At 38.7% G+C, this 13421-nt stretch overlaps 2 protein-coding genes across 3 annotated transcripts; both read right to left on the minus strand.

The window, feature by feature from the left end:
- Window positions 1-80: 80 nt before the first annotated feature.
- On the minus strand, window positions 81-6456 carry LOC135338721 (gamma-aminobutyric acid type B receptor subunit 2-like). The gene is made up of 15 exons (XM_064534777.1): window positions 6175-6456; window positions 5914-6054; window positions 5519-5689; window positions 5347-5451; window positions 5199-5270; window positions 4941-5141; window positions 4569-4883; window positions 4312-4498; window positions 3991-4144; window positions 3753-3879; window positions 3266-3373; window positions 3063-3206; window positions 699-1025; window positions 329-481; window positions 81-270 (listed from the first exon to the last, which is right to left on the minus strand). The coding sequence occupies exons 1-15, from the start codon at window positions 6397-6399 to the stop codon at window positions 148-150; spliced, it is 2553 nt and encodes an 850-aa protein (XP_064390847.1). The 5' UTR covers window positions 6400-6456; the 3' UTR covers window positions 81-147.
- Window positions 6457-6566: 110 nt separating this feature from the next.
- Window positions 6567-13362, minus strand: LOC135338725 (gamma-aminobutyric acid type B receptor subunit 2-like). 2 transcript variants are annotated; one of them, XM_064534785.1, is made up of 15 exons: window positions 12939-13362; window positions 12673-12813; window positions 12297-12467; window positions 12125-12229; window positions 11977-12048; window positions 11720-11920; window positions 11348-11662; window positions 11091-11277; window positions 10770-10923; window positions 10532-10658; window positions 10045-10152; window positions 9842-9985; window positions 7190-7516; window positions 6853-6972; window positions 6567-6761 (listed from the first exon to the last, which is right to left on the minus strand). In XM_064534785.1, exons 1-15 carry the CDS (start codon window positions 13137-13139, stop codon window positions 6633-6635), a joined length of 2502 nt encoding a protein of 833 aa, XP_064390855.1. In that variant the 5' UTR covers window positions 13140-13362; the 3' UTR covers window positions 6567-6632. The 2 variants fall into 2 exon arrangements, with proteins under 2 accessions (XP_064390855.1, XP_064390854.1); XM_064534784.1 differs by having other exon boundaries at window positions 6820-6972.
- Between the last annotated feature and the right edge of the window lie 59 nt (window positions 13363-13421).

Below are 13421 nucleotides of genomic sequence, written 5' to 3' on the forward strand. Positions count from 1 at the left end.
GAATCCAGGCCGGTCTGCCTGGTCTCGAGGCTAGACTTATTAAAATTAATTATGATTATTATTATGGGAAATCAGCATGATAATATCTCAGCACAATGATAAATAATTATGCAATGGCAGTGCTAGAGCAAAAGCAAAAATCTAAAACTAGAAGTAGAAAGAAATATCTTCTTCGAAATCAGTCATGGTTCCATTGTCAGTTTTGGAACAGTTCTGGCCATTTGACAGATAGTCTGAATGACACGTTGGACAGGTCAATGTATTGTCATTCTGCATGGGAACATAATTGCCTCAAACACTCTCCTTCAATGCACACCTGACTACTAACCTTCAAAAGTGTTTCTAACTTTGCAATTCTCTCCTTCATTTGAGTCGTTGCATCTCCACTGACAAGGTTCTCGCTTGTTCCGTTAGTTTGTACTGAATTGTTTGTCTGATTCAACACAAAGTTTCCTTCTGGATCTCGATACAAGCTGATCATCTACAAATGAATGCAAATAGATTGTAATTGGACAAAAAAACTTCAAGCTAGATATTCTCTACATTTCTTCTACTATCTGACTATTATCAATGTCATTTACAGTCCCAATTGTAATAGCAGTACATATGCATGCGTGCATGTATATAATGTACAATCTAGACAGACACGTACCCAAATGCAGTCATCTTTGTGAATATGAAAATGACAATAATTATACCTTAGGAATGAAGATGAGAGCCAGGAAGAAAGTTGTCGCAATAAGTATACTTCCGCAGAAGATGGCCTCTTCTATGTTGATGAGATGATCAGGAATTAGAACGATACTTCCAATAAAGAGCAAAGAAATGCTTGAAATGTATATCGCTGCACTAATGTACTTGGAGTCGTTCAGCAGTTTGATCTTAACTTTACGTGTTTGAATAGCGAGGACAATTCCAATAATCTGAAGAATTGCTAGATACACAATCGTAAGTGTGAGATAGATTGTCTGAACAGATTCTGTATAGCATTGGTAAACCATTTCGCTTGTACTTTCACCAAGTTCCTGTGTGGTCAGAGTGAAATATATGATGAGATGATGATATCTAAAAATTAAGCATCAAGATTCAATCGACATCTCTCACTGTATGATTAGTAGTATATGGTTAAAGAGTGCAATATGGGATTTTTAGCATGAGTAACAAGGCAAAGCCGAGTGCTGTATTTGCCATTGCTTGTTGTGAGTTGCTATATATATGCATAATACCGATTCTCTGCAGTTTTAACCGTAGAATTATAGTTTCACTATATACACAGCTCTTGTACACTAAAGTCCGACGTTTTCTATTCCTTCTTGCTTAAGGTTGAATGTGTTTGCTTGCCTATAGCAACCTAAATTGAAGTGAAGAGATTAAAGCCGAGCGAAGAGATTCCAGACAAGAACTAGCTATGGAAGACTAAAACATAATTATGCTAAAAATGTATCTATGCAGGTGACCCGGGTTAGTCAGTCAGTTTGTTTAGATCTGTCATTCTGTGTATTCTGAGTCTGCTTACCTGGTTACAATAGCACTGTGTTTGTACCATGGATAGTATCAACACAACAAGGGAATATTTTATAATTTGGCAGATTTTGATGTTAAAGCTTCATTGTCGAATAAAAGTGAGCAAAATCTAAGAAGCTTGAACCCTGCATATTGGGCTAGATGTACACGCGGCTTTGACTCGAGGCTGTAGACTAAACCCCAAATTAACGCCAAGGGTTTGCACTTTACTTGTTATCTATTATTATAGCTATAGAACTTGCTGCACTATAATTATAGTACAGTATTGTAACAAGAGAGCTCACAAGAGTGTCCTGTCTTTTCTCGAGTAAGATCAAGATCAAAGCCTCCAAGTATAAACTAGTATTATAATAAACTCATTTCCGTATATAAATTTCAGTGTAAAAGAGTACAAAAACATGGAAATGAGATGAAATGCTAGTGGCTTCATAAGATAAATTTCTAGCATGCATAGCAGTGGGAAATGCAGTAGGAGGGTGCATACTGAGATCGCGTGACAGCGCGCCAAAAAATGGACGGCCCACACACAGAAAGCCACACCACCTTTTTTGCGCATGACAATGTTGCCGCAATCGTTAAACATGCAAAAACTAGCTTTCTTGTGCATGCTGCTACCGTTTATGAACAGCTCCCAGATAAACATTTTAAGTGCTTGAACCCTGAGCCCATAGCTGGATACGCCACTGCATAGATAAATTTCTAGCATATGTTTTAGTATCAGACCAGCAAACGTGACAAGTACAGTGCAGCACATATCCGTATACAGTAGACTCTCGCTATTCCGGCTCTCTGAAGTACGGCCACCTCGATATACCGGCCATTTGGCTTGGCACGGAATGCTAGCTATATATGTTTACTGCACAAAACTCACCCTGAAGTACGGCCACTCGCTATTCTGTTTACCGTCCAGTGCTGGCTGTCCCAAACAAGGTTTTCAATGTAATTTTATAGGTATATTACGGCCGGATATGACGTTTTGGGTGTGGTTTAGCAAATAAAATTGGATTATACTTAAATATCCTTCATTATCCTCCAGACAAGAACCGCAAAAGTAGTCATTAGATTCGAGGTAAGGTCATTTTTAAGCCGCGGTTATTTCCTGAGATACAGCCACCTCGCTATTCCGGCCAAGCTGCATGGTCCCAAGGGTGACCGGATTAACGAGAGTCTACTGTAACCATATTAGAAGGGGAAAAACCGTATACTTGGAGGTAAGATTTTGTCCACGAATGAGTTCAGCAAGATCTATAATCCTATAGCCTCACCCACTGCTATATAAAACTGCCTTTGTTACAGAATTATATCACTCCTTGTCTCCAACAGCAGGGTAGGTATTTTTATTTTCTATCGCAGTGCGACGCCACGATCGCACGATGTATAAAGGACTAGACATGTTCAGCCGCGGCCGTTATTTGAAAACAAGCCCTATGCAATGACGATGCAATATAGCCCGGATGTGATACAGGATTAATTGTACTGCTCATTGTACAATTATAGCATATGCAGTACATCATACGATGTCTATCATTACAACTTGCATTTCTTGAAAAGGTGTCTGTAGTGACATTTAGTGGATCTGGTATTGGTTGAAGCTGTGGCACTGTAACTTGCAGAACTGCTAGCACAACACCAATTCCAGATATGCCCATTACTATTAGCACCAGCTTCCAGTCGTTTAGTGTCTGCATTATATAATTATGTAAATGAGCGTTGCATGAGCGTTGCATGGTAATGCAAATACCTTTTTTCCAAGTGATGGGTTATGAAAAATGTAATAGACTCTCCCCATTTTGACCAGAATTGCTGAAAAAGCCAAGCTGATTCCGATTGTATTTATAGTAGAGGTAATCTGCGTAAAAATTATTTAATCAGTAAGAGGTCATCAAGATTAATTACAACCAAGAGTTCATTAGGAAGAGTACACAACTCCACTTAAAACCGTAGTAGGCGTTTCTTCCAACCTACGTCACAACCTGCTGTTGTTATAAACTGTGACTTCAATTTACAATGAATAACATAGTGATGATTGTGATAATTATAGTAGGAAAGGCAATGAGTTACATAGCATAGTTACTTATTGCCTTTTCTGCTAGACTAAGTTGCGGTTACGTAGGTCAGACGGAACGCCTTTTGTGCTACAGTCTATTGGAGTTGCGTACTCTTCCTAATGAACTCTTGTTACAACACATGTACAATATAAGTAATTATGTGTACTTGAAAATACTTACGAAACATCTCACTAAGGTCACAGTGTAGTCGGTGCTTGGCAACACTCTCAGATAGATGGAGATGTAATTACAGTAAGCTCCAACAATGATAAAGTAGTTTATGTTGGGACTGGTCAATTTCACAACTCTGTAATTGTGAGATGAACGTGTGTATGTGAAAACAATGCTTATTATAGATGTTTACAATAATGCAAACATAATTAAGCCTCTGTGTCAAAATAGACATGATGGCTATCACCTCTTTTTCCTTTGCGTGAAATTGAAGAGTAGACAGACCGTACAAAAGACGAGGCCAATAGCTGCCAATATGTAATAGGGAATCACGAGAGCTAAATTGTACGTGATAAACTGAGGCACTGGTCTACCATCTGGTGGGACTCCTCCTTCGGAACCTGCATATACGCATGAGCAATAAAATGCTCGATATGAAATGTATACTACAGCTTAATAATTATCGATTGCTTATTGCAAATACGATTCCCAACATTTGGGAATCTGTATAAAGTCCATGCAAGTATATACTATACACAACATATATAGGCATGGCTGATGGTCTTACTTGGAAATACAGTGATATTACTCTCTCCACTCTTGTAAAAAAATTCCTCATGGGAATCATTGATATTTTGGGTGAAGCTGAAATATACACGAGATATTACTGCTGACTCTTTGATTATTAAACGATACTGGAAAATGTCCACAATATTAACAACTCGAGATCCATCATTGTCAAACTGTACTGGCCCCTTTAAAAGGTGAGAGGGGTATATGTTTATAATTTAAAGGACGACACAGTTGCTATATTTTTTGTCTTACAGAGACTCCTACAAAGTTTGTTTTCTCCAGGTTCCACCTGATGATGCATCCCATGAGCTGATTGGAGTAGGTGAAGTTCTCCAGTGACACCACCTCCCACTCTACACCAGTCTCCTCAACAGTCCCTCCACACTGAGTCATGTTCAATATCTCCTCTCTTGTCAGACCAAGAACCATCTCATTGGTCTTGTTCAACGCGATAGCAAATGTCCAGAGTGCATCGTAAGCCACGGTTGCGAAAAAGGTGTACGTATAGTTATCTTGAGTATTGTTTGCAAGCCTTCTTTTATATAGAGAATCAAATTCCCTCGGTGTCTGTATTTGGAATAATTAATACCTCAGATTGAAATATCATGCATGCATGCAGCTTACCAAGCCAGTATCAGTTGTAGAATTCAGTTTATTCAGATTTGGCAGCAACTGAAGTGCAATGGATCTGTGCAGGGCCTCTGCTAGTTGGTCATCAGTACAGTTTGTTGGCTCTGGGTTCACCTCCTCTGTCCACCACCTGTCCTGGTACCAGCCGTAGGTCAACCACACATATTTGGGATAAGTGTACCCCCTCAAGTATGCCTGCATGATGTACATAATTGTATTACATGCAAGGATTGATTCCATCATGCAATTTACCTCACAAATGATTTGTTTGCCAGTAGTTGAGTAGGTATTTACGAAGAAAACTCTATAATCCTCGTCTTCAAACTAAATTACAACAATTAATGTGAACACATAATTATGACTGTGCATGTCATGTCAACAGTGTCCGTCTATTACTTACAAAAAAATTTGCACCCAGTCCAGTCATAGGGAATGGAGATGAGATCATTCTGTTGGCCACCTCAATTCCTGCTTCTTCTAAAGGATCCTGCACTTGTGCCAATGTCTGCAAACAAAAAGGGCAAAAATGTTATTTACAGCTTCATGCAAGGCATATAGTGTAATGCATTTACCTCAGTAAACAAGTTCTCATCTTGAGTGATGAAGGCAATGCGTTTCCAGCCATACTCTTGAATGAGGCTGACTATGGCTGGAGTGAAGATTGTGTCAGAGGGGTAGGTACGGAAGAAGTTGGGGAAACTATCTCTGTTACTCAACTTGGACAATGATGAAGCATACGAAATCTGTATCAAATATAGAGTATAATTATACGTATCTTGCCTGATCAGTTTCAAGAAGCAATAATCCTGTGTCATAAATAAGCAAAAACATTGATCAAAGCTGGTAAACATTGATCAAAGCTGGTAAACATCTAAAATCGAGACAATTTGACTAGTATAGATCTCTGTAATATCATACTGCTATACAATACCTATTGCATGACAGTAATCACGCCAGAAAAATATACCTGTGAGATACTGTTGTGGTGAATGATCTCTGCCACAGGAGTAGAGGCCACTGAGCAGCCACAGCCCAGGAGACCAAGCACAGTCGGGTGGGGTGGAGAAATGGCATCAAAGTATTCATTCAGTGACACAGTTCTATCACACTGCAATAGTTTTTGTGAGATGCATTTTAGTATAGCTACCAGTATTAAGATGGAACCTAACATGCCATCAATTGTAATGGTGAAATGTATACGTATAGCTAGATCAAGTGTAAATTTCACCATTGTATCCACCACAGGTGTGTGAGTGAGGTTGTAGCCAGGTAGAATAGAGCTGTCAGCATTAATCAGCTCCTCTGCTAACTCGATGGCAGGCACCACTCCTGATGAGTCAAAACTTCCAGTAGGTCCAGAAGTGAACAGAGCATACCTTAGCTCTTGATTGTGAGCAGCTCCAAGCATAGTTTCAATGAGAAGCACCAAAATATAAGCACCTTTGACAGCCATTATTGACAGATGGATCAGCCCCACCCCTCTTTTTGGAGAGGGAAACAAACTGTGGTCATGACTTATTCTAGCCTCGAATCCAGGCCAATTAAAATTAGTCTGCCTGGTCTCGAGGCTAGACTTATTCTTGCCAAAATTATGATTATTATTATGGGAAATCAGCATGATAACATCTCAGCACAATGATAATAATTATGCAATGGCAGTGCTAGAGCAAAAGCAAAAATCTAAAACTAGAAGTAGAAAGAAATATCTTCTTCGAAATCAGTCATGGTTCCATTGTCAGTTTTGGAACAGTTCTGGCCATTAATTTTTGACAGATAGTCTGAATGACACTTTGGACAGGTCAATGTATTGTCATTCTGCATGGGAACATAACTGCCTCAAACACTCTCCTTCAATGCACACTTGACTACTAACCTTCAAAAGTGTTTCTAACTTTGCAATTCTCACCTTCATTTGAGTCGTTGCATCTCCACTGACAAGGTTCTCGCTTGTTCCGTTAGTTTGTACTGAATTGTTTGCCTGATTCAACACAAACTTTCCTTCTGGATCTCGATACAAGCTGATCATCTACAAATTAATGCAAATATTGGACAAAAAACTTCAAGCTAGATATTCTCTACATTTCTTCTACTATAATTATCTGACTATTATCAATGTTATTTTAGAGTCCCAATTATAATAACAGTACATATGCATGCGTGTAGTCTATATACCAATGTGTACAATCTAGACAGACACGTACCCATATGCAGTCATCCTTGTGAATATGAAAATGATATTATACCTTAGGAATGAAGATGAGAGCCAGGAAGAAAGTTGTCGCAATAAGTATACTTCCGCAGTAGATGGCCTCTTCTATGTTGATGAGATGATCAGGAATTAGAACGATACTTCCAATAAAGAACAAAGCAATACTTGAAATGTAGATCACTGCAGCAATGTACTTGGAGTCGTTCAGCAGTTTGATCTTGATTTTGCGTGTTTGAATAGCGAGGACAATCCCGATAATTTGAAGAATTGCTAGATACACAATCGTAAGTGTGAGATAGATTGTCTGAACAGATTCTGTATAGCATTGGTAAACCATTTCGCTTGTCCTTTCACCAAATTCCTGTGTGGTCAGAGTGAAATATAATTATGCATAATATTGATGTAAGCATCTCGACCTCTCTCACTGTATGATTAGTAATATGGTTAGAGAGTGCAACGTGGGATTTTTAGCATGAGTTAACAAGGCAAAGCCGAGTGCTATAATTACCTTGCCATGGCTTGTGCTATTAATCCCTTATTGCACGAGTAACCGATTCTCTGCAGTTTTAACCGTAGAATTATAGTTTCACTATATACACAGCTCTTCTTGTACTGATAATTTCACTGAAGCCCGACATTTTCTATTCCTTCTTGCTAAGGTTTTATATTGAATGTATTTGCTTGCCTATAGCAACCTTAATTGAGATTATAGCCAAGCGAAGATATTTCAGACGAGAACTAGCTATATGGAAGTCTAAACATATGCTAGATATATAGAAATTTATCTATGCGGGTGACTCGGGTTATAGTAGTCGGTCAGTCTGTCTGTCTGTCATTCTGTGTGTTTGTATTCTGAGTCTGCCTACCTGGATACAATAGCACTGTGTACCATGGATAGCCTCAACACAAACAAGATAATATTTTTTAATTTGGCAAATTTTGATGTTAAAGCTTCATTGTCGAATAAAAGTGAGCTTTTTTAAAAGCTAAGAAGCTTGAACACGGCTTTGACTCGAGGCTGTACACTAAACCCTAAATTAACGTTTGCACTTTACTTGCTATCTATAGCTATAGACACTTGCTGCACTATAATTATAGCACAGTATTGTATAACAAGAGAGCTCACAAGAGTGTCTTGTCTTTTCTTGAGTAAAATCAGTATAAGATCAAAGCCTCCAAGTATAAACAAGTTCATTTCATATAATAAACTCATTTCCGTATATAAATTAATGTCAGTGTAAAAAGAGTACAAAAACATGGAAATTAGACGAAATACTATAGAGTAAGGCATCTATATTCAGACACAATGTATGTTCAGACACTCATTCTGAGGAAACAAGCAGTGATAAAAAATTTTCTTTTGCACCATATGATCAAGCATGTGTTACTATGAATGTATGCAAAAAAGAATTGATAAATATCAACTAAGTCTTCAAGAGCTGAAAATGTGCTAGTGTCTGATAAACGGTAAGAACAGACAAAAAAATCGATCATCAGACACAACCTACCTTTTCTTCTGTAGGGGGATATGCTGAGAGTTACATCAATAAAACCCCCAAAGTTGGAGTTGCAAAACGCTTGTATGAGGTCAAAGGTCAAATGTCATTGGCATGTGTACGCACATGCCCACTAAAACATTTGACCTTTGACCCCAAGTTGCGTGGGGTGCCAGTATAACATTTGACCTTTGACCTCATTTTCTGTCTGATCATTGATACGCGAGTGACTCAGCAGAAATAATTGCTGCATGGACATACAAGCGTTTTGCAACTCCAACTTTAGGGGTTTTATTGTTTAGTTATTGTCCTTACATAATTACTATGTGACTCTCAGCATATTCCCCTACAGAAGAATTAAACGGTAGGTTGTGTCTGATGATCGATTTTTTTGTCTGTTCTTACCGTTTATCAGACACTAGCACATTTTCAGCTCTTGAAGACTTAGTAGTTAATATTTATCAATTCTTTTTTGCATACATTCATAGTAACACATGCTTGATCAGATGGTGCAAAAGAAAATTTTTTATCACTGCTTGTTTCCTTAGAATGAGTGTCTGAACATGCATTGTGTCTGAATATAGATGCCTTACTCTAGTGGCTTTATAAGATAAATGTCTGGTATGCATAGCAGTGGGAAATGCAGTAGGAGGGTGCATACTGAGATCGCGTGACAGCGCGCATTAATAATTTTTAGGTGCTTAAGCACCCTGAGCCCATAGCTGGATACGCCACTGCATAGATAAATTTCTAACATATGTTTTAGTCAGCAAAGGGGACAATTAAGTAAAGTGCAGCACATTATCTGTATTTTTGTGTATAACCGTATTAGAAGGAAAAAACCGTATACTTGGAGGTAAGATTTTTGTCCACGAATGAGTTTGCAAAAATCTATAATCCTATAGCCTCACCCACTGCTATATAAAACTGCCTTTGTTACAGAATTATATCACTCTTTGTCTCCAATAGCAGGGTAAGTATTTTTAGAAATTAGCTATTGCAGTGGGGCGCCACTATCGCACGATGTATAAAGGACTAGACAGGTTCAGCCGCGGCCGTTATTTGAAAACAAGCCCCATACAATGACGATGTGCAATCTAGCCCGGATATGATACGGGATTAATTGTACTGCTCACTGTACAATTATAGCATATGCAGTATATCATACGATGTCTATTATTACAACTTGCATTTCTTGAAAAGGTGTCTGTAGTGACATTTAGTGCATCTGGTATTGGTTGAAGCTGTGGCACTGTGACTTGCAGAACTGCTAGCACAACACCAATTCCAGATATGCCCATTACTATTAGCACCAGCTTCCAGTCGTTTAGTGTCTGCATTATATAATTATGTAAATGAGCGTTGCATGAGCGTTGCATGGTAATGCAAATACCTTTTTTCCAAGTGATGGGTTATGAAAAATGTAATAGACTCTCCCCATTTTGACCAGAATTGCTGAAAAAGCCAAGCTGATTCCGATTGTATTTATAGTAGAGGTAATCTGCGTAAAAATTATTTAATCAGTAAGAGGTCATCAAGATTAATTACAACCAAGAGTTCATTAGGAAGAGTACACAACTCCACTTAAAACAGTAGTAGGCGTTTCTTCCAACCTACGTCACAACCTGCTGTTGTTATAAACTGTGACTTCAATTTACAATGAATAACATAGTGATGGTTGTGATAATTATAGTAGGAAAGGCAATGAGTTACATAGCATAGTTACTTATTGCCTTTTCTGCTAGACTAAGTTGTGGTTACGTAGGTCAGACGGAACGCCTTTTGTGCTACAGTCTATTGGAGTTGCGTACTCTTCCTAATGAACTCTTGTTACAACACATGTACAATATAAGTAATTATGTGTACTTGAAAATACTTACGAAACATCTCACTAAGGTCACAGTGTAGTCGGTGCTTGGCAACACTCTCAGATAGATGGAGATGTAATTACAGTAAGCTCCAACAATGATAAAGTAGTTTATGTTGGGACTGGTCAATTTCACAACTCTGTAATTGTGAGATGAACGTGTGTATGTGAAAACAATGCTTATTATAGATGTTTACAATAATGCAAACATAATTAAGCCTCTGTGTCAAAATAGACATGATGGCTATCACCTCTTTTTCCTTTGCGTGAAATTGAAGAGTAGACAGACCGTACAAAAGACGAGGCCAATAGCTGCCAATATGTAATAGGGAATCACGAGAGCTAAATTGTACGTGATAAACTGAGGCACTGGTCTACCATCTGGTGGGACTCCTCCTTCGGAACCTGCATATACGCATGAGCAATAAAATGCTCGATATGAAATGTATAGTACAGCTTAATAATTATCGATTCCTTATTGCAAATACGATTCCCAACATTTGGGAATCTGTATAAAGTCCATGCAAGTATATACTATACACAACATATATAGGCATGGCTGATGGTCTTACTTGGAAATACAGTGATATTACTCTCTCCACTCTTGTAAAAAAATTCCGCATGGGAATCATTGATATTTTGGGTGAAGCTGAAATATACACGAGATATTACTGCTGACTCTTTGATTATTAAACGGTACTGGAAAATGTCCACAATATTAACAACTCGAGATCCATCATTGTCAAACTGTACTGGCCCCTTTAAAAGGTGAGAGGGGTATATGTTTATAATTTAAAGGACGACACAGTTGCTATATTTTTTGTCTTACAGAGACTCCTACAAAGTTTGTTTTCTCCAGGTTCCACCTGATGATGCATCCCATGAGCTGATTGGAGTAGGTGAAGTTCTCCAGTGACACCACCTCCCACTCTACACCAGTCTCCTCAACAGTCCCTCCACACTGAGTCATGTTCAATATCTCCTCTCTTGTCAGACCAAGAACCATCTCATTGGTCTTGTTCAACGCGATAGCAAATGTCCAGAGTGCATCGTAAGCCACGGTTGCGAAAAAGGTGTACGTATAGTTATCTTGAGTATTGTTTGCAAGCCTTCTTTTATATAGAGAATCAAATTCCCTCGGTGTCTGTATTTGGACTAATTAATACCTCAGATTGAAATATCATGCATGCATGCAGCTTACCAAGCCAGTATCAGTTGTAGAATTCAGTTTACTCAGATTTGGCAGCAACTGAAGTGCGATGGATCTGTGCAGGGCCTCTGCTAGTTGGTCATCAGTACAGTTTGTTGGCTCTGGGTTCACCTCCTCTGTCCACCACCTGTCCTGGTACCAGCCGTAGGTCAACCACACATATTTGGGATAAGTGTACCCCCTCAAGTATGCCTGCATGATGTACATAATTGTATTACATGCAAGGATTGATTCCATCATGCAATTACCTCACAAATGATTTGTTTGCCAGTAGTTGAGTAGGTATTTACGAAGAAAACTCTATAATCCTCGTCTTCAAACTAAATTACAACAATTAATGTGAACACATAATTATGACTGTGCATGTCATGTCAACAGTGTCCGTCTATTACTTACAAAAAAATTTGCACCCAGTCCAGTCATAGGGAATGGAGATGAGATCATTCTGTTGGCCACCTCAATTCCTGCTTCTTCTAAAGGATCCTGCACTTGTGCCAATGTCTGCAAACAAAAAGGGCAAAAATGTTATTTACAGCTTCATGCAAGGCATATAGTGTAACGCATTTACCTCAGTAAACAAGTTCTCATCTTGAGTGATGAAGGCAATGCGTTTCCAGCCATACTCTTGAATGAGGCTGACTATGGCTGGAGTGAAGATTGTGTCAGAGGGGTAGGTACGGAAGAAGTTGGGGAAACTATCTCTGTTACTCAACTTGGACAATAATGAAGCATACGAAATCTGTATCAAATATAGAGTATAATTATACGTATATATTGCCTGATCAGTTTCAAGAAGCAATAATCCTGTGTCATAATAAACAAAAACATTGATCAAAGCTGGTAAACATCTAAAATCGAGACAATTTGACTAGTATAGATCTCTGTAATATCATACTGCTATACAATACCTATTGCATGACAGTAATCACGCCAGAAAAATATACCTGTGAGATACTGTTGTGGTGAATGATCTCTGCCACAGGAGTAGAGGCCACTGAGCAGCCACAGCCCAGGAGACCAAGCACAGTCGGGTGGGGTGGAGAAATGGCATCAAAGTATTCATTCAGTGACACAGTTCTATCACACTGCAATAGTTTTTTTGAGATGCATTTTAGTATAGCTCCCAGTATTAAGATGGAACCTAACATGCCATAAATTGCAATGGTGAAATGTAAATATAGCTAGATTAAATCTATAGTGTAAATCTCACCATTGTGTCCACCACAGGTGTGTGAGTGAGGTTGTAGCCAGGTAGAATAGAGCTGTCAGCATTAATCAGCTCCTCTGCTAACTCAATGGCAGGCACCACTCCTGATGAGTCAACAGAAGTGAACAGAGAATACCTCAAGTTTTGACTGTGAGCAGTTCCAAGCAGGAGAACCAGCGTAATATAGTTAAACAAAATAGCCATGTTTATAAGTCTCTCTACCTGCTGCACTGCACAACAATAGCATTTTCATGGGCGTATGCTCAAGGCAATGTGGGGGCAGGGCTGCAATGTAAGCCACAAGAACTCATAACTGATTATCTATTAGTCTCAGATATCAGCCGTCCATATCAGTAGTTGGGGCAACCCTGTCCTTGTATCATGTGTATAGATCGACCTTACACCTCAGTGCCTCAAATTATCGGTATTGAGCCTCTACTGTAGATGTGTGGTAATTTGAATTCGCGAAATGAATCCACGAAAATT

This window comes from Halichondria panicea, chromosome 7, assembly GCF_963675165.1.
Source record: "Halichondria panicea chromosome 7, odHalPani1.1, whole genome shotgun sequence".
NCBI lineage: Eukaryota > Metazoa > Porifera > Demospongiae > Suberitida > Halichondriidae > Halichondria > Halichondria panicea.